Below are 24,741 nucleotides of genomic sequence, written 5' to 3'. Positions count from 1 at the left end.
CCTTTCGTAGATCTTCCATTGACAAATGGTTCCCCGTTTCGTATACCTTCCATTGGAATATAATGAAAGGCCCTTTTAAATTCCTAAATCCTTTCATATGCTTCGACTCCTGAAATCCGTATCCTTTTATATACCCGAAGCGTCAAAAAGGTACCCTTTTCGGGCGGAGCCTCCACGTATAGGTCATTAAAGAGAGTACCCCCCCCCCCCCACCCTCCCCGGGGCCTGCTCACATGTTCGCCGCATATCTGATCACATGTCTTAGTACCAGTTATTCGACCGAGATATAAGTTGAAAGTCATGCCACGAAACAACGCTTTAAAATGCTGCACGAGTTTGAGGAATATTATCTGGCCAGGCCGTCGGATCGTCTAACTTACCACATTGTAATGTATGCAAAATGAATTAGAATGCATAATCGACTATTAATAATAATAAATAGTTCTTGTATGGCGCATTCCCACAGATCAATGCGCCTTACAACCATTTTATCGCTAAATAAATACTCTATCTAATCAATGATAAAAAAAGACTCTCCAAAAAGATATGTTTTAAGTTTAGTTTTAAAACAATTTAACTGTCTTCGCTTTTTTCATGTTCTTAGGCAAAGATTTCCATAGTTTTGGTGCTGGGAACGAAAATGCTCTGCCACCATAAAAGTCAGTTCTAATCTTTTTAGGATAAAGTAGTAAGTGTAACCAGAGGCACCCAACGAGAATGTACTTCAAAACCACTTAGACATAGCATCGTTAAACGTCTTTCAGTATTTCAACCGTAGATATAGGCATATTTTTATCCCTTAGTGATCCGAAAATTGTAGGGATCAAAACTCACCTTTTCGAACATTTCAGCCAGAAAAAAGGCTCCCGAAAATTCTAGGTGGCCTTTTAGGGAAAAAATCCGTTAAAGATGGTCAATTATACCATTTTTTAGAAGTTCGAAAAGCCTAGGACAGGCAGGCAAGCAAGAAATTTTACAGCAAATGTTCCGAAAATTCTAGATCTCAAATCGTCTTCCGAACAGATACTTTCCGAAAATGGACGTTGGGTGCCCCTGTGTGACGATGATCTTAAAATTCAAGACCGATGGTACTTGTCAATTAAAGGCATCAAATAATTTGCAGACTGTCCATGCAGGGTCTTATAAGTTATGAGGATCTTGAATTGAACTCTCCTCTCAACTGAGAGCCAATGTAAAGTCTTGAACAAAGGCGTTACATGATCTGACCGTTTCACTATTGGTGTTCCTAATCGTTTTCTCTGAATATCAAACCTTGCTGCAGTCATTGGAGGTCAACCGGAGGTGAATTTATCCAGCACAACCCGCGAGATCTCCACTCATCATCAATGCATTCCTAAATCCGATGAGGAATCTTCTCCAAAGTAAAAAAAAAAGCCAAATAGGTACTTTCTTCCCTTGGTTATGTGATTTGTCTCCTTTCTTTTGGCCTCTTACTCTCACAAGTCACGTCTTTCAACAGCAAAGAAATTCCAGCCATTCATGACAAACATAGGTTACTGTTAACCAGAATAAAAACAAACTATCAGCTGTGCTTACATCATCTTTTCCGAACAGTTTTATACGCACATCTAATGCCCGCTGGAAGGAATGCAGAGCAGAGGTAAAATCACCTAACGAATGCTGTGCCTCGCCGAGTGAATGGTAACTCTCAGCTGTGCTTGCATGATCTTCTCCGAACAATTTTATTCGCACATCTAATGCCCGTTGAGCAGACTGCATAGCAGAGGTAAAATCGCCTAACGAATGCTGTGTCTCCCCGAGTGAATGGTAACTCTCAGCTGTGCTTAAATAATCTTCTCCGAACAATTTTATTCGCACATCTAATGCCCGTTGAGCAGACTGCAGAGCAGAGGTAAAATCACCCGAACGAATGCCGTGTCACTCCGAGTTAATGGGAACTCTCAGCTGTGCTTAAATGATCTTCTCCGAACAATTTTATTCCCACATCTAATGCCCGTTGAGCAGACTGCATAGCAGAGGTAAAATCGTCTAACGAATGCTGTGTCACCCCGAGTAAATGGTAACTCTCAGCTGTGCTTGAATGATCTTCTCCGAGAAATTTTATTCCCACATCTAATGCCCGTTGAGCAGACTGCATAGCCGAAGTAAAATCGCCTAACAAATGCTGTGTCGCCCCGAGTGAATGGTAACTCTCAGCTGTGCTTAAATGATCTTCTCCGAACAAATTTATTCGCACATGTAATGCCCGTTAAGCAGACTGCATAGCAGAGGTAAAATCGCCTAACGAATGCTGTGTCACCCCGAGTAAATGGTAACTCTCAGCTGTGCTTGAATGATCTTCTCCGAACAATTTTATTCGCACATCTAATGCCCGTTGAGCAGACTGCATAGCAGAGGTGAAATCGCCTAACGAATGCTGTGTCACCCCGAGTGAATGGTAACTCTCAGCTGTGCTTGAATGATCTTCTCCGAACAATTTTATTCGCACATCTAATGCCAGCTGCTTTGACTACAGAGCAGAGGTAAAATCACCTAACGAATGCTGTGTCGCCCCGAGTGAATGGTAACTCTTAGCAGTGCTTGCATGATCTGCTCCGAGCAATTTTATTCGCACATCTAATGCCCGCTGCTTTGACAGCAGAGCAGAGGTAAAATCACCAAACGAATGTTGTGTCACCCCAAGTGAATGGTAACTCTCGGCTGTGCTTGAATGATCTTCTCCGAACAATTTTATTTGCACATCTAATGCCCGCTGCTTTGACTGCCGAGCAGAGGTAAAATCACCTAACGAATGCTGTGTCACCCCGAGTGAATGGTAACTCTCAGCTGTGCTTAAATGATCTTCTCCGAACAATTTTATTCGTACATCTAATGCCCGCTGCTTTGACTGCAGAGCAGAGGTAAAATAACCTAACGAATGCTGTGTCACCCCGAGTAAATGGTAATTCTCAGCTGTGCTTGAATGATCTTCTCCGAACAATTTTATTCGCACATCTAATGCCCGTTGAGTAGACTGGATAGCAGTGGTAAAATCGCCTAACGAATGCTGTGTCACCCCGAGTAAATAGTAACTCTTAGCTGTGCTTGAATGATCTTCTCCGAGCAATTTTATTCCCACATCTATTGCCCGTTGAGCAGACTGCATAGCAGAGGTAAAGTCGCCTAACGAATGCTGTGTCGCCCCGAGTGAATGGTAACTCTCAGCTGTGCTTAAATGATCTTCTCCGAACAATTTTATTCGCACATCTAATGCCCGTTGAGCAGACTGCATAGCAGAGGTAAAATCGCCTAACGAATGCTGTGTCACCCCGAGTAAATGGTAACTCTCAGCTGTGCTTGCATGATCTTCTCCGAGCAATTTTACTCGCACATCTAATGCCCGTTGAGCAGATTGCATAGCAGAGGTAAAATCACCTAACGAATGCTGTGTCACCCCTATTGAATGGTAACTCTCAGCTGTGCTTGAATGATCTTCTCCGAACAATTTTATTTGCACATCTAATGCCAGCTGATTTGACTGCAGAGCAGATGTAAAATCACCTAACGAATGCTGTGTCACACCGAGTGAATGGTAACTCTCAGCTGTGCTTGCATGGTCTTCTCCGAGCACTTTTAATCGCACATCCAATGCCCGTTGATCAGACTGCAGAGCAGAGGTAAAATGACGTAACGAATGCTTTGTTACCCCGAGTGAATGGTAACTCTCAGCTGTGCTTAAATGATCTTCTCCGAACAATTTTATTCGTACATCTAATGCCCGCTGCTTTGACAGCAGAGCAGAGGTAAAATCACCTAACGAATGCTGTGTCACCCCGAGTAAATGGTAATTCTCAGCTGTGCTTGAATGATCTTCTCCGAACAATTTTATTCCCACATCTAATGCCCGTTGAGTAGACTGCATAGCAGAGGTAAAATCGCCTAACGAATGCTGTGTCACCCCGAGAAAATAGTAACTCTTAGCTGTGCTTGAATGATCTTCTCCGAGCAATTTTATTCCCACATATAATGCCCGTTGAGCAGACTGCATAGCAGAGGTAAAGTCGCCTAACGAATGCTGTGTCGCCCCGAGTAAATGGTAACTCTCAGCTGTGCTTAAATGTTCTTCTCCGAACAATTTTATTCGCACATCTAATGCCCGTTGAGCAGACTGCATAGCAGAGGTAAAATCACCTAACGAATGCTGTGTCACCCCGAGTAACTGGTAACTCTCAGCTGTGCTTGAATGATGTTTTCCGAATAATTTTATTCGCACATCTAATGCCCGTCGAGCAGATTGCAGAGCAGAGGTAAAATCGCCTAACGAATGCTGTGTCGCCCCGAGTGAATGGTAACTCTCAGCTGTGCTTGAATGATCTTCTCCGAGCAATTTTACTCGCACATGTAATGCCCGTTGAGCAGATTGCATAGCAGAGGTAAAATTACCTAACGAATGCTGTGTCACCCCTAGTGAATGGTAGCTATGGGCTAAGAATGCATTTGCTTTTTGTTTATTTCTTCTCAATAGGATATCAAGAGCGCGCGTCTTGAAATAAAGAGCCTTTGAGTAGTTCTTCTTGTAGTGGTGCAATTCACCGAATTCTTGGTAGAGCTTTGCAAGAGGGTGATTGCATTCTTGAGAACGACGGGTCACGGTTGAATCAGCGTTCTCCTCTGGGCCTGAAGAGCTATATTTGAATTGCTCGAGTGTTGCGTGGTGACGTGCGACTGATTCTTCGAAACCTGATCCAACAATTCCCTCTTCCAGAAGACCCATAACATTACAGCAAAAATGAAACAAAGAAAAAGGGGTTTTGGAATTTATCTGGAGATCATTTAACATTCGAAGGGCAGGGTTAATTACAAATTGCTGGGTGTCGGTGTCAAAGAAGTTCTTTGCTGCTTTCCTGATGTGAAATATAACTAGGAATTGCAATGGCCAATAATTTCCCGAGTCAAAAGTATTTGTTTGAAGTTCTTTGCCATTTTTTGTTTTTTTTTCTTTGCGTCCCAAAGGTGGAATAACAATGAGTTGCTCGTCTGCAGCGGAATTGCATTCCTTGTGTGCTTTCTCATAGTAGTAAGTCGAGGTAGATGGGTCGTTTAAGAACTTATAGTAGACCGCCATGACTTGGTTAACAACGAGCCTTAGAATTTTCTGCTCTCCACTTTCACGCATTAAAGAAAGAGCCTCTTGCAGGCACTGTATCCCGCTCTCAACCTCACCCTTAACAAGCTGACAGATGCCAAAGTAACACAAATATTTACTCCTTTCATTATCAGAAACTAAACAAGATTTTGACTGGATTTCATATGCCTTCTTGAGAAGTTGCATTGAACTTCCTTCTGCTCCCCAGGTAATTTCACTAAATGCTTTAGAAGCTAGTAAACGCCTCTGGTAATGTGTATTTCCTAGAGAATTGGCTGCCTTTAAGGCCGAATCGTAGATAGTGTCAAAATTGTCAGATTCCATAGAACACCAAAATAACGTGTCCAGAAACATTTCTGCTTTAATCAAAACTTTAAAAACATTCTCGGCTATCCTGGGATCTGTGCAACCGTCTACTAGACTTTCTATAAAAATCTGTTTTTCCTCATAAAATGCAATGAAAGCATCCATGGAATGACCATTTAGAAACTCATCATTCAATTTCTCAAAACGAGAAATGTAATGCTCATGGAAACGGCACTTTGCATTTGCTACTATTTCTTCCATTCGCTGATCTCCTGTTTCTTTAGCAAATGACTGAAGAAGCTTATGCATTATGAATGTTCCAGACTGGGAGTTTGAATCGAGAAAGGACTTTCTTTGAAGTAATTTCAACATTTTGATTGCCTTGCAATTCTTAACATTCAATACAGCTGCAGCGATAGTCGTGGTGAAACATCCCGGAAGAACAGACAAAGACACAAATGTTTCTTTTTCTGCAGGGGAAAGTCTCTGGAAAGACTTTTCATATAAGAACTGCAATCTTTGATTAGCTGGATAATCTGGATTGTCTAAGATGTCGACGATACTTTCTGTTGTGGACTCAGTGAACTCAATCAAACACTGGCTTGGTTGAACATCATCTTCAGAAACTAGAGAGCACATTAACCTCATTGCAAGAGGCACACAACCGCATATTTGGGCAATTTGTGCGCAGTCATCGGGAGTCGCATTTGGCACCAATTCATGAACTAACGTACGAGATGAAGTGTCATCCAGTGACCTTATTCTTATTGATTTGTGCCCTTGGAAATTTAAATTGATAAATTCAAATGATTCTCGTGTCGTCACCACCAGAGTTATCTTCTTATTTCGCGTGAGAATTTCTTCAAACAAATGCAGGACGTCTTCTTTTACATTTGGAAAGCCACTCTCTAGCAGATCATCTACATTATCAAGAATAAATACGCAGGAATCTGAAATGCCGCCGAGGGTTTCAATTAGCTCATCTTCCAAGGACAGAGGCTGAGATTCTGATCTCTGACTCGGGATGGCTTGCCTTACGAGGCTGAAAAGCTTTGATGTCAGATCTGCCTTTGTCTGAAGTCCTCGTAATGAAAGGAAACAAACAGGAAAGCTTCGAGACTGCAGTTGGTGCCCCACCGCTATAGCAACCGATGTCTTTCCGAATCCGGGTGAGCCCCAGATCGTCACGCTTCGGGTATGTTCGGAACTCGCGAAATCCACGATCTCTTGGCATTCACTCTGTCGCCCAGTGAAGTTTGGAATCATTGAAGGAAGAACAGATCCTGGGACTGTTGACTTGATCTCTTTGTAATGCAAAAGTAAAACACAAAGTAGACGTTGCTTACTTTTTTTTAATATCCTTTTTCTCGTTGAGAGAAAAGATATCAAGAAGTAAAAAACAAATATCGTCTTCAACTTTGTGCACATAACCCAAAATATTATACAACAGGCATATTTCCCGTTTTTAAATGCATTGTAGAAGTAGAAAACTTCAGTTGCCGTCATTTAAATGAAGACAGACCTTGTGCAATATTGGCCACGTTCTTAAGATGACGTCACTGCAGAAACTCCTCTTCACAACATAAATTATCTAGTTATAACAAACATAATTAGTAGACTACCTATGTAATAAAGAAAGAAAATTTGTTTGTGACGTCATCTCAGAAATTAAGCTTTGGCTTTGATTAGCTTAGCTGTAAGAGCAAATTTAATAACTACTGTTCCGCTCGAAACAAAGAAACTACTTAATTACAACGCTTATAAGAAGAAAGTTGTCTTGAAACGAAGGAAATGATTTAAAACTCCCGACTTGAGAAACTGTATGTTGGCTTCACTTTTCGACCCTATCAATTTCCAAACACGCAGTTTTATAATGTCACAGTTGTGACAATTTCAAAAACTTAAGCCTGCCTTTTGTAGTGGAAAACAACGCCAACAAAAGCCTCACCGCGTTATCTCTCAACTGCAGAGTAAATCAACCGGAAAAAACCTAGGTGAAACCTCGGCTCTCATTTTCCGTAAAGGAGGTTTTATCTCGGTCAAACTGGAGATCGAATCCGCATTATGACCTCGGAAGAACCGCCGCAAATGCACAAATAGTTTCGAGTGGTACTGTAACAGTTTCGTTTATTTTTATGTGACTTGTGTTGTTTGTTTTTCACGCGAGATACATGGAAGATCTGTCTGTCTTTTTGTCATATTTTAACAGACAAACAGTGTGTTTGTCATGCCTATTGCAGTTGCTATCTGCTGCTGTTTTTAAAAAGAGTCTTGAAAACAGTTGTCCTAGTGTTTTACCTGTTTTTTCTGCTTCTTTACATCGTTCCTCTTCCTTCTTTCTTAGCTCATGGATCTCCTTCCCTAACGCACTTATATCTTCCTGTTGCATCCTCAAGCCCTCCGCGACCTCTTTGTTGCCAGTGAGGCTCTCCTTTAAGGACTCCTCTAACTTTTTTATGTATGCTTGCTTCTCTTCCCTTACCTGTTGTTCCCACTTACGGACTTCTGTTGTCGGAAAGTCAGATGCATTCAAACTTCCAATAGCATCAATCGATGCAGTTGGAATTCCTAGAGCTTTGAACGCTTCTTTAGCGTACTGAATGTTCTGGTCAAATGTTGCTTTGTCCACCTCCAAGCGAGAAGAATGACAAACTGCATTCCTCAAACGCCGAAGCTGATCAATAGCCAGTGCAAAGGTCTCGGCATTATCTCCTACTGGGCTCAACACAGATCCATGGAAACTTCCATAAGGAACAGTTCGGGGCTTCACATACAAATCATTCAGTGTTTTGGAATGAATACTGAAGGACTTTGCAAAGATGGTAGCCTGGAAGAATGCAGTGCAATCCCATTCATTGTACGACTGGTGTGTAGGAACTTTAGTTGTCCCTCCCTCTGTAGAGACAAAGAGATTTCTCACAGCAGTGGAGTCATCCCAAAGCTGGTAGCCAGGGCGACGCCCAATGGTGGTGTCCCACATTGTCTTAAAAGTCTGACGTAAAGCCTTTGGGAATTCATTTAAAACCAGAGACAAACACTTGAAATGATTTAACTCCTCATCACGATAAGGGTGCAAGGACATCACGAATTAATGATAATAAAGCAATACCACAATAGCGAAAAGGACCTAAAACAAAAATAAATGAATAAATATAATAAGCGAATTTCATTTCATTCACCTCTTTTGGGAAAAGAAAGCATGGTTTGCTCATTCTGAAGAGATTGCCTTAAACATGTTCTCAAGAAGAGAACAAGGAAATAATTCTCAAAGCTTTGATGACTGAAACGGGTTTTTATAGATACAGAGGAAAAGAGTTAGATTACTTGCTCTGTGACGACGACTTTTTCCTGGCTTACAAAACAAGTTTAAAAGTTGCACAGAAGTCTATCCTATACATAAAGATTGATTTTAAGTTGAAGCGGTGCAGAGTCCTTCTTTCGCAGAAGCTCCGAAAACGTTACTATGCGTAAACAATTAAAAGCCCTATCCGATATGATTTTCCTTTCGACGAAAGAAATATCCGGTATAGTGTAGACATACCCAAAATGATCTCATTTTAGTAACCAACAGGTCATTCCTTAATTAAGATTTTTTGACTGCTACTTTGGTTTGGAGAAATTTGAATGAAACTTAACAAAGTTTCAATGCAGGCAAAGACCCAATAATTCGACAGTCCAGCCAATCCTTTTTCATTCATCAAAATAAGTTAGGGAGAAATCAGTGAACCACTCAAGTGTTTCAGAGGTTAAAAGTTATTGCCTATGAGTTTGCCGACTGGACAGAGAACCCAAGAAAATGCGAGCAAGCGCGCGTGTATTGCATACCCTCGGGGGATTAGTCCCTCGCTCTCGCGTTGCCCACGTCAGATCGCGACAGGTTATAATATGAGGACTCCAGTTATTAATCATCGGTATACGAGAGGAAATTAATAGTTTCGACATGTTGGAAGAGACTTCAATCGGGATGGCAAATTTCTGTAATTTCAACTTAAAGAACTTGTTACGAAATGTTGCCATGCGGAATGTTTCGAGTGTTTTACGAATATTCTGCAGCTCAGTTGAAAAACAAACAAGGAAGATCTTTAGCATCACGAAATATTGAAGAAAGCTTTTTGGAAAGATAAATTTATCTCCATCAAGGTGAAATCGCCCTTAAACGGCAGTAAATTCATCAACAAGGGTGCAAAATAAGAGTTGACGATTTACTGACGGAATCGAACAAAATCGATTATCGTTTGATGTATTTTTCCTTCCTCTTCATTGGCTGAGAGCCCACCGCATGACCTGAAAATAACTGCCTTGCTGCAAATAATATTCTGCTCATGCGTAACTGAAACGACGCTATGTGTGAAAATGGCAGTTCGCGTTACTGAGCTTTCAGAAGTGATTTAATTATTGGGATTTGTGAAAAACAAACTCAGTCATCGAATGATAAAACAATTATTGTACTCGGTTATCCCAAAATATCGTGATTTGTCTGTGTCTCTGCCTTCGGCTTCAGCTCGCCACTGACCATCACGATATTTTGCTCAACCTAGCCTAATAATTGTTAATTGACTGAATAAATACCCGAATATATTCAGCTTATTTTCACCCAAAGGATCTTTTTGAGCTTATAATCTCAATAGATGCGATTACTATGAAACGACGTCAGTCTGTGAGGATAAAAGGCAACTACAGGGTACTACTGTATTTCGATTTTCAGGAAAAATCCTCAGCGATGTGTTTCAAAATGTACTTGGAGCAAAAACAAAGGTTCTGCACTTCTCACACTTGCATGCGTTTTATAATTTAGTACATTTCTTTGCCGTTCTCGACAACATGGGAAACAGTTCGATTCTGCAAATAGCGGCTACTGAAGTCATCTGACAAAGCACATGGTATGCCAAGCATTGTTCTAGTTCGCAATCTTGCAGATTCACCTGCTCTTCTCCTCATAAAATAGACACAGGACTTAAAAGAAATTGCATTCAAACATGGATTGTCGACAGCTTGCTAAGAAAGTCGTGTCTGATAGCCCGGGGTTAGCAGATTTTGCGATCACGCTAACGGTTCTGACTTCCACGCGCCCGACGGGCAAGGAAACTCAAATTTCGGGATTCAACTGTAAGACAGACTTCCGGGTAACTATATATATATATCGGTATCGCGAGGTCACGGGTTCAAACCCCGTTGAAGTCCTGAATTTTTCAGGCTCCTCTACGCAATTGTAAAAATTGCGTTCATAACTGCGAAGATGGTAGCTTCAATTGATTTCATATCCGCAGTTCATATATGATCCATTTCATATATCATTTCATCAAAGTGAAATCTGATGAAATAAGTATCGCATAGAATTTCATGTCAGACATCTAGACCGCACAATCCAGCCAACTGTATGGCTTCATAGTTCAGTTGGTAGAGCATTGCACCGGCATCACCAAGAGTAGTTACGACGTGAGTGCTAACCATCTTCTTACCTTACTCCGTCAGGACAATCTCGCTCGCTAAGCGTCGGAAAAAGCTTTAAGGGCCTACTGACGTATTTTTTGGGGTGCGTTGCTAAGGATATAATAGTTAACTAATTTGAGAGAATGTGGCATTATTTTGGTCAGTTTCTAACCAATAACCCTAAATATGACATCATCAAGCCACGCCCATGGTCACGTGACCAATAAAAGAAAACTCTAAATTTGTCTACGTGCTACACTATTTGGGTATTTAATCAATGGTTTCATAATTTCTATTCGTTTTTGCATCCAGCCAAAAATGGTTTTCTTTTTATTTTGAAAAATCTTCTTTTTAGAGAGATAAACGATACTGAAATATCCATAAAATTTTCAAAAAAGATGATTTGAAAAAATCAATGCTTACCTATATTCAGTATTTGGAGGTGAAACGTGCCATATGAAAAACAATTAACCCTTTAAGCCCCGAGGGGTTCCCCATTGACGAGTAAAATCGTCTGGCGTTAGACAGAGTAAAATCTATAAGTGCCATTTGGCACTATCGGGGCTGAAAGGGTTAAACGGGGACATAGTTTTTTCACGCTGTTAGCTTAACCCTTTAAGCCCCGAGGGGTTCCCCATTGACGAGTAAAATCGTCTGGCGTTAGACAGAGTAAAATCTATAAGTGCCATTTGGCACTATCGGGGCTGAAAGGGTTAAACGGGGACATAGTTTTTTCACGCTGTTAGCTTAACCCTTTAAGCCCCGAAGGGTTCCCCATTGACGAGTAAAATCGTCTGGCGTTAGACAGAGTAAAATCTATAAGTGCCATTTGGCACTATCGGGGCTGAAAGGGTTAAACGGGGACATAGTTTTTTCACGCTGTTAGCTTAACCCTTTAAGCCCCGAGGGGTTCCCCATTGACGAGTAAAATCGTCTGGCGTTAGACAGAGTAAAATCTATAAGTGCCATTTGGCACTATCGGGGCTGAAAGGGTTAAACGGGGACATAGTTTTTTCACGCTGTTAGCTTAACCCTTTAAGCCCCGAGGGGTTCCCCATTGACGAGTAAAATCGTCTGGCGTTAGACAGAGTAAAATCTATAAGTGCCATTTGGCACTATCGGGGCTGAAAGGGTTAAACGGGGACATAGTTTTTTCACGCTGTTAGCTTAACCCTTTAAGCCCCGAGGGGTTCCCCATTGACGAGTAAAATCGTCTGGCGTTAGACAGAGTAAAATCTATAAGTGCCATTTGGCACTATCGGGGCTGAAAGGGTTAAACGGGGACATAGTTTTTTCACGCTGTTAGCTTAACCCTTTAAGCCCCGAGGGGTTCCCCATTGACGAGTAAAATCGTCTGGCGTTAGACAGAGTAAAATCTATAAGTGCCATTTGGCACTATCGGGGCTGAAAGGGTTAATTCAATTTAAAGACCGCCGGAAATTTAGGTTTTTTCTCAAACCGGAAGTCAGTTCGTTTACGCATGCGCAGTTGATCTGAGAACGAGGGCGAGAAAGGGCGAGGAAAAATCTTGAATGGAAACAACAATTCGTGCGGTGGTTTTTGCTTGTGGGTGGGTTTTCTGGTCAGCTCACTATATGATGACGTCAGTCACCGGAAGTAACATTTCACTTTCCTAGCAACGCTCGAAAAATCCGTCCGTGGGCCCTTAAAGCCACCCTAACGAATAAAATATTAAATGGTCTTAATCCGGATTATCTACAGGACCTGTTTTCAATTCGCACCACAAAATATAATGTCCATGCAGGAATTTAGAAATGAAGCTTTATGTGCCCAAACCAAATACCAACTATCTCAAAAAAAAGGTTTTAGCTACAGTGCGGCCTCACAATGGAACAGCTTACCCAACAATTTACGTACGATCAAATCAGTTAGATCTTTTAAAAGAGAAATGAATCGATTTTATCAGTGAAAATGAGGGTTAGGCTCCCACACGGCAACCTTGTAAAACAGTACTTTTATTACCAAAGTTGGTACTGAATGTTATTGTACTATAGCTATTGTATTGTTACTGAAGGTTTCACCGTGTTTAAATAAAGCGTGTATGTATGTATGTATCGCAGAGGTCATAGGTTCGAATCCCGTTGGAGCCACCTGAATATTTCGGGTGTCCATTAGGGACAATTGCTTCAGTTGTCCATATAATTGCGAGGATCATTTCTCTCTTTCGTCTATAGCCCGCACTTTAATACCTACATTTCTTGCAAAGCTAGTTGTCTACGCTTACGTGTTCAATCCTCAAATCACTTGTTTACAATGTCACGAATCTCGGACGGTAAAGGGCTCAATCGGTGAAGTTGCCAAGTTCGATCTGGTGGAACTGGGAGGTTCATTTCAAAGTTCGAAATTTGGTTGTCTAATTCGCCACGTTATTTGCTACTTTGTGACGTAGTATCCAATTTCCCAACGGAACTAAGTAACGTGATGTGGTAATATAAAGTAATGTGAAATCGACTGTAAACTTACTAAACGGCCGATTTTCAGCTTACAGTAGCTTTGTACATGTTATTCTACCAGTCATCCCCCGCAGAGATTCCACGAGATACTGCGCATGCTCACAAGCCAGTCTTTCTATGCACGCTTCCCAATCTCGTCCCTAGAGCCCACGTGTTTTTTGGTTAGTGCCAAGACACGGAGCTCTGGAATAATCAATTTTCAGAACTGTGTTGATTGGCTTATTGATCTATCAAACTGCTCATGCGTAAACTACCGAGTGTAAAATATTGTAGCTTGTAATTTACGAATGTGGCGCAAAATCTTCCACTTAACTTGTAAACAGGAAGATTTGTTGCTGCTGTTGTAAATGCTTGAGTTCTAATGATCGCCTTATTTCACTTTTCGGTGTAACCGGAACTCCTAAAATCTTGAAATTCCGGACATTGATTATTCCAGAGCACTGATAACCTCTGACGTCATAGATTTTGCACTGTTGGCCACTCAGAGACTTTTGACGCGAAATAGTTTTATTGTTAGATGTCATGTGACCTCGAAGTAACCAATGAGAGCGCGCGATGTTGGGGGAAAAACTCAGCTATATAACAATTGAAATTGTAGCTTTTAATTTCCGATTTCACAAAACAGACGAATCGTTTTCTTTTCGCGAATTACACTATCAAAGTACTTAGTTTCATCGTTCCGTTTCGCAAACTTCAGAAAGTGCCGAATAATTAATTGTATGGAGAAGACAACGATCCAACCTTGTTTCCAGGGTTCTCTCCTAACGAGGTTGGACGACGATCTCGATTCAATTCGTAACACGAGTTAACAAGGCAAAACGGGGTCTTTCTGCAGGTACCGGAAAGCATTGTGTTTTTGGTCACTTGGGATTAGTCTTTATTTGGACTTCTGTTGTTTTCTGTCTTTTGTTTCTTTTGTTTTACGTAATTTCTGCTCCGGTACTTGCAGAAGCTACCCAAAAACGATCAGGAAACGTTCAAGACATTTTGTAGCCCAAGACTAAAACCAAGGAAACTACCACAGGATCATTTATTTCACGCCTGAGAAACCATGGATTTCCGTGAACTGAAAGCAGCCATTATGTCATACTACAGTTAAACAACAGTTACTGCATCACGTACACAAACGAAATGAATCGCTCAAACAAGAGTGAAACTCACATCTTATACAACAATAAGGTAGACGTCAGAAAGTGTTGACTGAATACAAATCTAGTTATTTGAGGTGCGATGCTACAGGTTCGTTGTTACTTTATATATCCCCGAATCCAGTTGCGTGCAAAATTAAGTCAGTACTAAGATATCTTACCAGAAAAGTGTGTCTTCGTAGAACAGACCACTTTGAGGGAGGCTGACAAGTAAACCTTTTCTCGCGGACAAATCACACTTGCAATTAAATAAGCGAAGGAAAATGAAAATGAAATCTCGAACTCCATAATTAACATAATTAACTGAAAAGCATGCCCATTGGTCGCTTTGTTAGTGACCCATATCCCTTTCACGTGTGTTTAAGGTATAATTAGAGTAGTGTTTAGAGAATATTCTGGAACATTTCGAAAATACAAAGGAAAATTGATTTTGCAAATACACAGAAAAAAAAACTACAGTTATAACCTGATTAAACAAACTTCATCCCCAGTGCCGATTTCCTCCTGGCAATTTATTGGAACTCACAGGTAATTCTAGACGTCAGAAATTCAAGACTTTCTGTTGCTAAGTTACATGTTTCAAAGACACTCGTTCTTCGAATTTTTGGTGTATATAGGAGTTAGCGGTTCGGGACCATTTCCTTTTTAATATTCCCAAAACCGACCAACTCCTATACTACTTACCATTTGGTAGTTCAATTTTATTATAATCATTTTATGGAAATACTTTTATGGAAACTATATTATTTTATTATGTTTGGAAAACTATTTGATTTAATAATTTTTATGGCTTCAATGTTACGATTCTCATATTACTGTAAAAGTATCACAGCTAACCACATTGCGTTTTCAAGCGGTTTAAAAGCGGTTTGCGGTTAGCAAGCGATGGAGTGTGCTTCTGTTTACGGATCCATGATGTTCATGAGTTGATTTCACACAATTGCTTAAAGTTATCTAACTATTATATAACAAATTGATTACATCGCCAAATGACATCGTTTTGCTTTATCATTCGATTAACCAAAAATCAATTCTTCTGGCTAGTCTCAAATTTTCAAAAATAAAAGTGCGTTTGAATATTTGCGTAATCAAATGGAACAGGAAAGAATCACCATAGCATGACATTCTCGGAAATAAAGAATGGGGGTTCACCATGAAAATGATCTCATAAATTCATTCTAATAAGTTAGTTTGTGAATAAAGGTTTATGAGTAAATTAAAGTTTGTGGGTAAAGTTTATGAGTAAAGTTTGTGAGTAAAGTTTGTCATCTAGATTAAAGTGTGTTTAAATATTCACATTATCACTATAGCGTGACATCAAGGGGCTTTCCCGTGAATTTTAACTAATCAGAAATGATAAATTGTCTGATGCATCACACTACATTTATTGTTACTTGTGAGCAAAATAATTTTGTAAGTAAAGTTTGTCGGTAAAGTTTGTCATCCAGATTGTTTTAGACAGGCACAGCTATACTGGGCTATACGCAGCTATACAGGCTTATACAGAGCTATATACAGCTATACAGAACTATACAGAACTATACACAGCTATACTGAGCTATAAACAACGGTACAGTGCTATAAATACCTATAGAGACCAATACAGAGCTATACAATGCTCTACACGGCTATACACAACTATACAAGGCTATACACAGCGATAGAGAGCTATACACAGCTATACAACTATACAAATCTGTACCGGGCTATACAGAGCTATATAGAGCTATACAGGGCTGTACACAGCTATACTGGGTTATACTGGGCTATACACAGCTACACAGGCCTATACAGAGCTATACACAGCTGCAGCTGTACACAGAACTATACACAGCTATGCAATGCCGTACACTGCTACACAGGGCTATAAATAGCTATACAGAGCAATACAGAGCTATACAGAACTATACAGGGCTATACACTACAATACAGAGCCATACACAGCTATACAGGGCTTTGCAGAGCTATACAGGGCTATACAGGGCTATACACGGCAATACAGAGCTATACACAGCTATAGAGAGCTATACACAGCTACGTGTATACAGGGCTATATCCAGCTATACTGGGGTATACACGGCTATACATAACTATACACAGCTATACAGATTTATACACAGCCATACAGAGCAATACAGAGCTATACAGGGCTATACAGAGCTAGACACAGCGGCACAGAGCTATAAACAGCTATAAAGGGCTATACACAGCGCTACAGGACCATACACAGCTATACAATAATATTATAATTCATATTACTTTAAACATAAAACTATAAAAGTTAGAGATAACAAGTTAAACCGACGTTTCGGAGTACACATCACTCCATTATCAAGGTAAAAATGTTCTATGATGCTAAAATTACAGTATTAAAAACGATTGACGCTAAGAATTAACATAATAAGCACGTGCGAAATTGGCTATAAGAATACTTTAGCACGAATGGAATCCGATTGCACATTGAGGCTAGGCTTAAGTGTTCTTATAAATAACATTTCAAACACTAAGCAATCAAATTTGTTTTTACATTTTTTGAGCACCTCAAAGCGTTTAAGCAGGTCCCGAGGGATCGACCCGTGTGCGTTCTTATAGTGTCTGGCAATAGCCGAGGACTGTTGCTTATGTCCCTTTACACGATTGTGTAAATGTCCGCGTGTGTAGCCTACATAACCTTCATCACAAAGGTCACATTGAAATTTATATACAACACACTGCTGATTTATGATCCGCGGCTTTGCCTCTTTCACTTTCAGTTCCTGTTCAATTTTTCTGCTGGTAAATACAGGCTGGATGGTTTTGTTTACTTTCAGGCTCAAATCCTTAAGTTGTTTTTTACAAATTCTGCTGAGTTTTGGTCTTTAAATGGCAAGACTACTCGAACCATGTTATCCGTCTCTTGGGCTGTTGATAAAGGTCGCGGTTGGTCGCAGACCTTTGAGTCAACAAAGCGTTTGATAGTGGAATTTACGAGTTGTTTCGGGTACTTTAGGCGTGAGAAAACTGACTTCAAACGTTCACATTCGTCTGAGAAGTGTGACCAAGAAGAAGATAAACGGTGTGCTCGATCGAGCATAGTTCTCAGCAAGCCATTCTTGTACCGATTGTCAACATTGCTCTGAAAATGCAGAAGGAGACCTGAATTCGTGGGTTTTACGTAGACCTTTGTCTCTATCCGGGGAGATCGATTCAGTAACTGAGTTCCCAGAAATGGCAACATACCATTGCTTTCAGTTTCCATGGTGAATTTTACGGATGAATGTGCAAGGTTTAATGTGTCTAGAAAGCTAGATGCTGCCGCCATATTCCGCATGATGGTCAGGGTGTCGTCTACATATCTTCGATAGAACGAAGGGAGTTTTCCTTGTCGTTCGAGGTTTTCTTCGATTGAGGTCATGAAAACATTAGCGAGCAAGGGGCCAAGGGGAGAACCCATGGCCACACCATCAGTCTGTTCATACAAGGCTCCATTGAATTGGAAAAGTTGTTCTTTTGTAGCTACTCTGAGAAGGTCAACAAGGTCCATTTTCGTCAAATTCAAGTCGTACGTTACGTTAAACCAATTGTTGGTGAAAGCTCTGTTCGCGAGTATCTCTATCGTTTCATCCAAGGGTACGTTTGTGAACAGGGAAGACACATCATACGAAACCAGAATGTCACCGTTTGCTATTTCCATGTTTTGAATTTCGTTCGTAAATTCAAATATGTCAGATACTGTGTACCGATTCAAAGACAAAGGCTTAAGTTTAGTGTCAAGCCATTTAGCCAGCGCGTAGTTGTATGTTTGCTTTGCTGATAGAATAGGGCGCATCGCTAAGTTCTCCTTGTGTGTCTTTGGTAAGCCATATAAATGGGCTAATCTGGAGCCTGTAGGGCACACAGTCTCCGCAATGGGCTTGGGCAGAATTCGACGGACAGTAGAGTCTAAATCTTTCTCTTTCTTTAGAAGAGGGTGGTAATAAGTTGGTGGTCTACCTCTACTTGGAGGCCTTTCCAGGGGAACAGGCCGAAATTTACTTGCGTCATTGATGGAAGCTTCAGATAATAGGCGTAAATATTCGGACTTGTCCATTACGACCACTCCCGAACCCTTATCTGGTTTGGTAATGATGATGTCGTCGCGACGCTTCAATTGTTCGATGGCAAGCAGGAGTGTCTTGGGAGGTTTGTGTACTTTGCGCTGGATGTAGTTCAGTGCTACGGATCGTAGGGTTGCGGCCGCCAATTCTTTCAAATCATCACTTCCAAGATGAGGTTCAAGACACCAGTAAACCTTCTCGAAGCTTGCTTTCACTTCAATCGGTGACACACGTTGTGGAAAGGCTGAAATTTGAGCCTGAAATTTGAGCCTGAAAGTAAACAAAACCATCCAGCCTGTATTTACCAGCAGAAAAATTGAACAGGAACTGAAAGTGAAAGAGGCAAAGCCGCGGATCATAAATCAGCAGTGTGTTGTATATAAATTTCAATGTGACCTTTGTGATGAAGGTTATGTAGGCTACACACGCGGACATTTACACAATCGTGTAAAGGGACATAAGCAACAGTCCTCGGCTATTGCCAGACACTATAAGAACGCACACGGGTCGATCCCTCGGGACCTGCTTAAACGCTTTGAGGTGCTCAAAAAATGTAAAAACAAATTTGATTGCTTAGTGTTTGAAATGTTATTTATAAGAACACTTAAGCCTAGCCTCAATGTGCAATCGGATTCCATTCGTGCTAAAGTATTCTTATAGCCAATTTCGCACGTGCTTATTATGTTAATTCTTAGCGTCAATCGTTTTTAATACTGTAATTTTAGCATCATAGAACATTTTTACCTTGATAATGGAGTGATGTCTACTCCGAAACGTCGGTTTAACTTGTTATCTCTAACTTTTATAGTTTTATGTTTTAAGAAATCTCTTTTAATACCATATTACTTTAGGTCAAATAATCAAATCAAACACAAGGTATTTTCCATTTGTTTTTTTGTTTAGTTTTACACTTTTCTTAGAACCGTTATGCATATCGTTATTGCCGCTAATTTTCCCTTATTCTGCCAAAATTCTGCTCGAAAATGCTTTATTCTGCCAGCAGAATGCTCAGCTCAAAAATCGCTTATTCTTCTCGAAATTCTGCTGGCAGAATTTATCCAAGCCTACTGCCCAGTGGTTAGAGCGCTTACCTTGAGATTTGGAAATCCCGTGTTCAAGACCGGTTCCGACCACTCATTGAATTTGATTCTGGTAGTCAATGGTTTAAATTACCGGTATCGCCTTATAGCCAACTTGTTTGCCTCCGGCCAATAGCCCTTATCGCAGTTATCAGCGGTTTTGCCACATGAACGAGGATAAGGGGTCATTTTGTATTGAATTGACCCATAAGCCTCTTTTGCATGTAGTTTTAAACAAAACAAAAAGTGCCTGTGGGCTCAACTCCAATAAGGACCATTGGTATTCTTTTACAGTTGTTATTGTTCTGTTCTGTCGTTTCATTGATTATTTCATTGCCCCTGAAAATCCCCTATCAGGAATGGTCAATGAGATTTGTTATACCTCCCATCTCAAATACGTTTTCTGATTGGAGGAGAACTGTCTGAACGTGTCACGTATCATGGGCCGAAAAGCCATTTGTGAACCTGTCAACCGCTTGTTCAGGAAAGCCGATCTTTAAACATGTTTTCACGGTAACAAAAAGCAAACTGACTGTGAAAATTGACTTCTCAAATCCTCTGCGTTCTTGAGATACAGAGGGAATTATGACACCTGAAAATGGCCCGTAAAGTTTCGGGACTTTCCAGAAACGGGTCCCTTTCATAAGTGAGGTCTGTTGACTTGTTGTCAATTTTATTTTGCAACTGACATCGAAAACATTACTGACCTGACAGGGTAATCCACTGGAAAATGTACTTGTCTTTCCAGCTGTTAGGCTGTTTATTCAGGAAAGCCAAAGTGTAAGGAAATCTTAAACTGTGACTGAGCAGCGTGATCGTCTTGTTGTTGTTTGCTGAGTAAGTTTCCTCGATGAGGTCCCTCAGCTTTGTGAAATACTCTGATTGTGAAGTCCTCTGTAAAAGTTTTTAAATTGATAATTAGTTTCCTGCTTTCAAACACAGCTCTTTTCCATGGGGCTTTGCTAACCGTGGTTGCTTTCCCACGACGCTTTGCTAACTGTGCCCGAAACTGCGTTCCGAAAGAAGACCTTTCGAAAGCATGCATCGACTCTGGGATAACGCACTTTAATTCTAAAGCTTATAAGGCAGACCACAAGCGGCTAAACTGCGGAATACCCGAACACTTATTTGCACACGAATGGCGTGTATTTCTTCAAAGAATAGGCCATTTTAAGGATACGGTGGCCATTTTAAATCCATTGTTTCAAACAGCTATTATGGGATTCTAAGGGGGCAATTAGTATGCATTTGTCCCTTAGAATCCCGTAATAGCTATTTGAAACAATGGATTTCAAAATGGCCGCTGTATCCGTAAAATGGCCTATGCCGCTTCAAGCACAGGCTCCCCAAGCTGAAAATACGTGGTGTATGCGACAGCTTGTATATATAGAGAATTGTACGGGAAAATCACCGATCGTAAAAAAATTGTGTAAATAACTATCTCATTTGAAATAAAGTTTTCCTACCTCAAATGTGTGACGAACTTGTCTCTTGTGCCGAGTTTAGAGCCATTCTGACGCCGTTTAGTGAAGTTATCCGGAAACCGTTACTAAAGAGTCCCGAATCGCAATAAAAACAACAGTTCCATAAAGCCCAATAAATTTCACTCCAAATACGTGTGTTTCGGCGGCCGAAAGACTCGTGAAGAACGAAAATTAAAATTCACCTCTTCGGCTTTCCTCAGAGGCTTTTGACCGGGCAGTCAACAACGGCCGCTCGCAAGCTGGTTTCACCCTCAACTCTGATTGGAGGGTCGTGTTGCCAGCGCGCGGTCAAATTCAAATGGACCAATCAGAGTGGAGAATGGAGTGGTCGTCCTTCCTATTCTTTTAGTAACGGCTCTCGGATAACTTCACTAAACGGCGTCAGAATGGCTCTAAACTGGGCACAAGAGACAAGTTCGTCACACATTTGAGGTAGGAAAACTTTATTTCAAATGAGATAGTTATTTACACAATTTTTTTACGATCGGTGATTTCCCCATACAATTCTCTATCTACATAAGCTCTCGCATACACCACGTATTTTCAGCTTGGGGAGCCTGTGCTTCAAGAACACAATAGTGGCCGGGTATTCTGCAGTTATTTCCAAGTCCTCAATCAAATCAAACGTAAGCAAATCATTTCCTGGGCCCCAAGTTACTAAATCCGTCTCTCCTAACCCTCATTTAGTCCCTTGTTTTGGCTCACAAAGCATGAAATCTCGGGAAAACGCTTGCTCACAAACGTATTCTGCAGGACAAAAGGTTTATGGCTAACCAGGCCCGTATCTGAAGTCATATGGTGCTGCTCTGACAGTCACACCTCGCTCGTATACCCAAGACACCATAATATCTGTCCTAGGAGCAAAATAGGCCACCAGATTATCTGTATCCAGATGGTCAATTGTGTCCGTGTTACCAAATCCGGGAACTCTTGTTTCAACGCCTGGCGCGTTCTCGACGGTATTTGTTTCCTCGTTATACACAAGTCTGATTTTTGTTGAAAGAAAACCAATGTCTTAGTTGTAGTCTTCCGCAAGAAAAAATAACTAGACAGAGAACGAGTTATATAAGTTGATATGGCAGGGCCCGTGAATTTTACCCACGTTATTTTTAGAAACGACAGTCAGCAATACATGACGTCATCAAAAACCCACCAGGCCTGGGTTGACACAAGAGGCCATCAGCAAAGAGTAAGATTTACCCAAATTGGCCTAGTCCTCATCGCCTTTAGAAAAGTGTCTCTTTTTAAACCAAAATAAACAATAGACCACATCTGTTCACAGATTTCTTTAAACTTGGTAAAATTTTAGTAAGATCGTTTGGCACTGTATATACACAAAACTAAGTGTCTCACCTTATTTTGGAGTATCCATCCTGCTAACAACCATTTCAAATTATTTTGTTGACGCGTATATACAAGTTTTAGTTTTTATGCAAGAGTTTTTTGTAATTTTTTAACGAGTTTGTCATTTTTCCGGTTTATTTATTCGGATTAAATTTGGAGTTTTGAGCTAACAATTCATGGAGAATTTTTCCTTCAAATCTTCCAATGGTGAGTTCTTGTTATCAATTTGTTTGATATAGCTACATGTACCAAACCAATTTATATCTCATGTTGTCAACCCAGCAGTTTACGGCGAGAGGCAACAAAGAGGTTTTCTTGAGCCATAATGTAAAGTAATCCGATGTCTTTTTGGTGCAATACCAGTGTGGTACTTCCGGTTTGTTGATCTTTGCCTGCAGTTGACTTCCGCCTAAACCGGGCACTGATAAAACCAATAACGTTATAATAAATTTAGGTCATAATTACACTTTAGAAAAAAAAAAGTGCAATATCCTTCAAGTCTGCGTGATAGGCGTTTGACACGCAAATTCAGAGAGCGCGCGCGAGACGCGCGCGCTGTTTGTGGTAATTATCATTCCCTCAATTTCATCCCCCTGTATGCAATCGAACACCTGCTACACCGGTTGAAATAAGGCACGGTTGGTTAGGTCGACCGCATTCTTAAAAAAAGACATCCCGCTATAATTAGTTTCATGCCCTTCCTGCTAAGTAAGCAGAAAGCAAGCGAAATTTATTTGCATCGCGGGAGGCCACTACTCGTGCCAAAAACACGTCAGGCTCCGCTTAAAGGTAAAGTCTGCTACGACCCTAGTGGCCCATCAGGCCGGCGCTTATCTCCGGTTACTGTAGCATGAAGCGACTAGGAGTATTTCTACTCCTCCCTGGATGCGATGCTAGTCTATCGCTCCGCTTAGTCTCCAAAAAACTGCTAACTTGAGAGCAGGCCCCAGTCATGGAGCTTACCGGTCACGGTCTCAACCTTGTTCCCAGGGTCTCTCTTCTCTGCCTCCTTTGTAGGTGAGGAGACAAAGAGAGGGGAGATCGTTGCGTGACACTGCTACAAGTCTCGTGATTGGAGCATGACGTGACAGTTCCTGACTATTGCGTAACGTTCAGTAAGCTGAGATTCCCGAACCTTTGTACTCTCGAATATTTTCTTTTCTTATGTGTAAGTTCCATTGTTGGTCAAGAAAAAGGCCCGCGCAGAGGCCTGTTTTTGGTTTTGTACGTTATCCAGTTATAGCTTCTCTGTATTCTCCACCTTGGAGTTTCAAGTAACCAGTTTGGCCATTTGCAAAAAAATAAAATAAAAAAACAAGAAAACAAAACAAAACAAAATGGTTGATTTGTACCGCACGTAAGTAGGGATACATGAAATAAGAGAATCAAGAGGTCACCTGATGAGCTCCTGAAGAGAAACGAATGTTTTTTTTCCTTCGGGAACATAAAGCTGTCCCAACAGACGAGCGACAGCAAAATCTACAGGTTAATTGTCTGAGACGTGATTAGATTACGTAACCTTTCTACAAATAAGCAAAAAATAAAATGCAAATAAAGCAAAAACGGCTTTTTAGGTTTCTCGTAATAACCATTTTGGCTAAGTAAAGAGCCTCTTGAGTTCTTTTAGTGTTTTGTCTTTGCCGCGACAAATACAAGTATTTTATACCGTTTCTCTGGTGTTCAGGTCATGCATGGTTGCAAAATCCTCCCGGCAAATCAGCAGTAGATCAGTTTGCGCGAGAGCAGTGATTCCAGTATTGAGTCCTTGTATGCCTTTCTCATTGCTTCTAATTTAAGACGACCCTTCTTGTGAAACTAAATAATTTGATGTCGTTATTTTTGATGCGCAATAAGGAAGAGTACTTAACAATAGAACCTCAGTAAAAACAAGAATTTTACGTTACCAATTACTACTGGCGTCTTGATTTCATTTACCGGCGGAGTTGGCTTCTGTGACATCCAAAATCCATTAGCCGAAAAGACAACACAGACAAGAGGCATTAGATGTAGTCCACTTCTTATCAGCATTTTGGAGGGACGAAAGTGATAGCCTTTGTCTCGTGGTCAGTTTATAAAATAACACGTTCAATGACGTACTTGATGAAAAACGTTATCCAGTCATAGACCAGAGCCATTCCACTTCAGTTTTTAAAAACCGCGAGAGAAATCGCACTACTCGACCTTAGCTCTCGCGTTACACAAGTTCTGTATGAACACTTGACCCCTGGAGTGTTTTGTCTTGCAATATTTCGGCAGGACTGTTCACGATTCAAGCAGAGTATTGCTTGTCATT

At 40.8% G+C, this 24,741-nt stretch overlaps 1 protein-coding gene and 1 pseudogene across 1 annotated transcript; both read right to left on the bottom strand.

The window, feature by feature from the left end:
• Nucleotides 1-226: 226 nt before the first annotated feature.
• LOC137985028 (uncharacterized) lies at nucleotides 227-14,730 on the bottom strand (annotated as a pseudogene).
• A 1,915-nt stretch (nucleotides 14,731-16,645) lies between these two features.
• Nucleotides 16,646-24,490, bottom strand: LOC137984417 (uncharacterized). The gene is made up of 4 exons (XM_068831594.1): nucleotides 24,353-24,490; nucleotides 20,328-20,514; nucleotides 17,316-18,811; nucleotides 16,646-16,695 (listed from the first exon to the last, which is right to left on the bottom strand). Exons 3-4 carry the CDS (start codon nucleotides 18,532-18,534, stop codon nucleotides 16,646-16,648), a joined length of 1,269 nt encoding a protein of 422 aa, XP_068687695.1. The 5' UTR covers nucleotides 18,535-18,811; nucleotides 20,328-20,514; nucleotides 24,353-24,490.
• Nucleotides 24,491-24,741: the final 251 nt, after the last annotated feature.

This window comes from Montipora foliosa, chromosome 14 (genome assembly GCF_036669935.1).
Source record: "Montipora foliosa isolate CH-2021 chromosome 14, ASM3666993v2, whole genome shotgun sequence".
Lineage (NCBI taxonomy): Eukaryota > Metazoa > Cnidaria > Anthozoa > Scleractinia > Acroporidae > Montipora > Montipora foliosa.
This window is presented reverse-complemented; position numbering and strand designations above follow the sequence as displayed.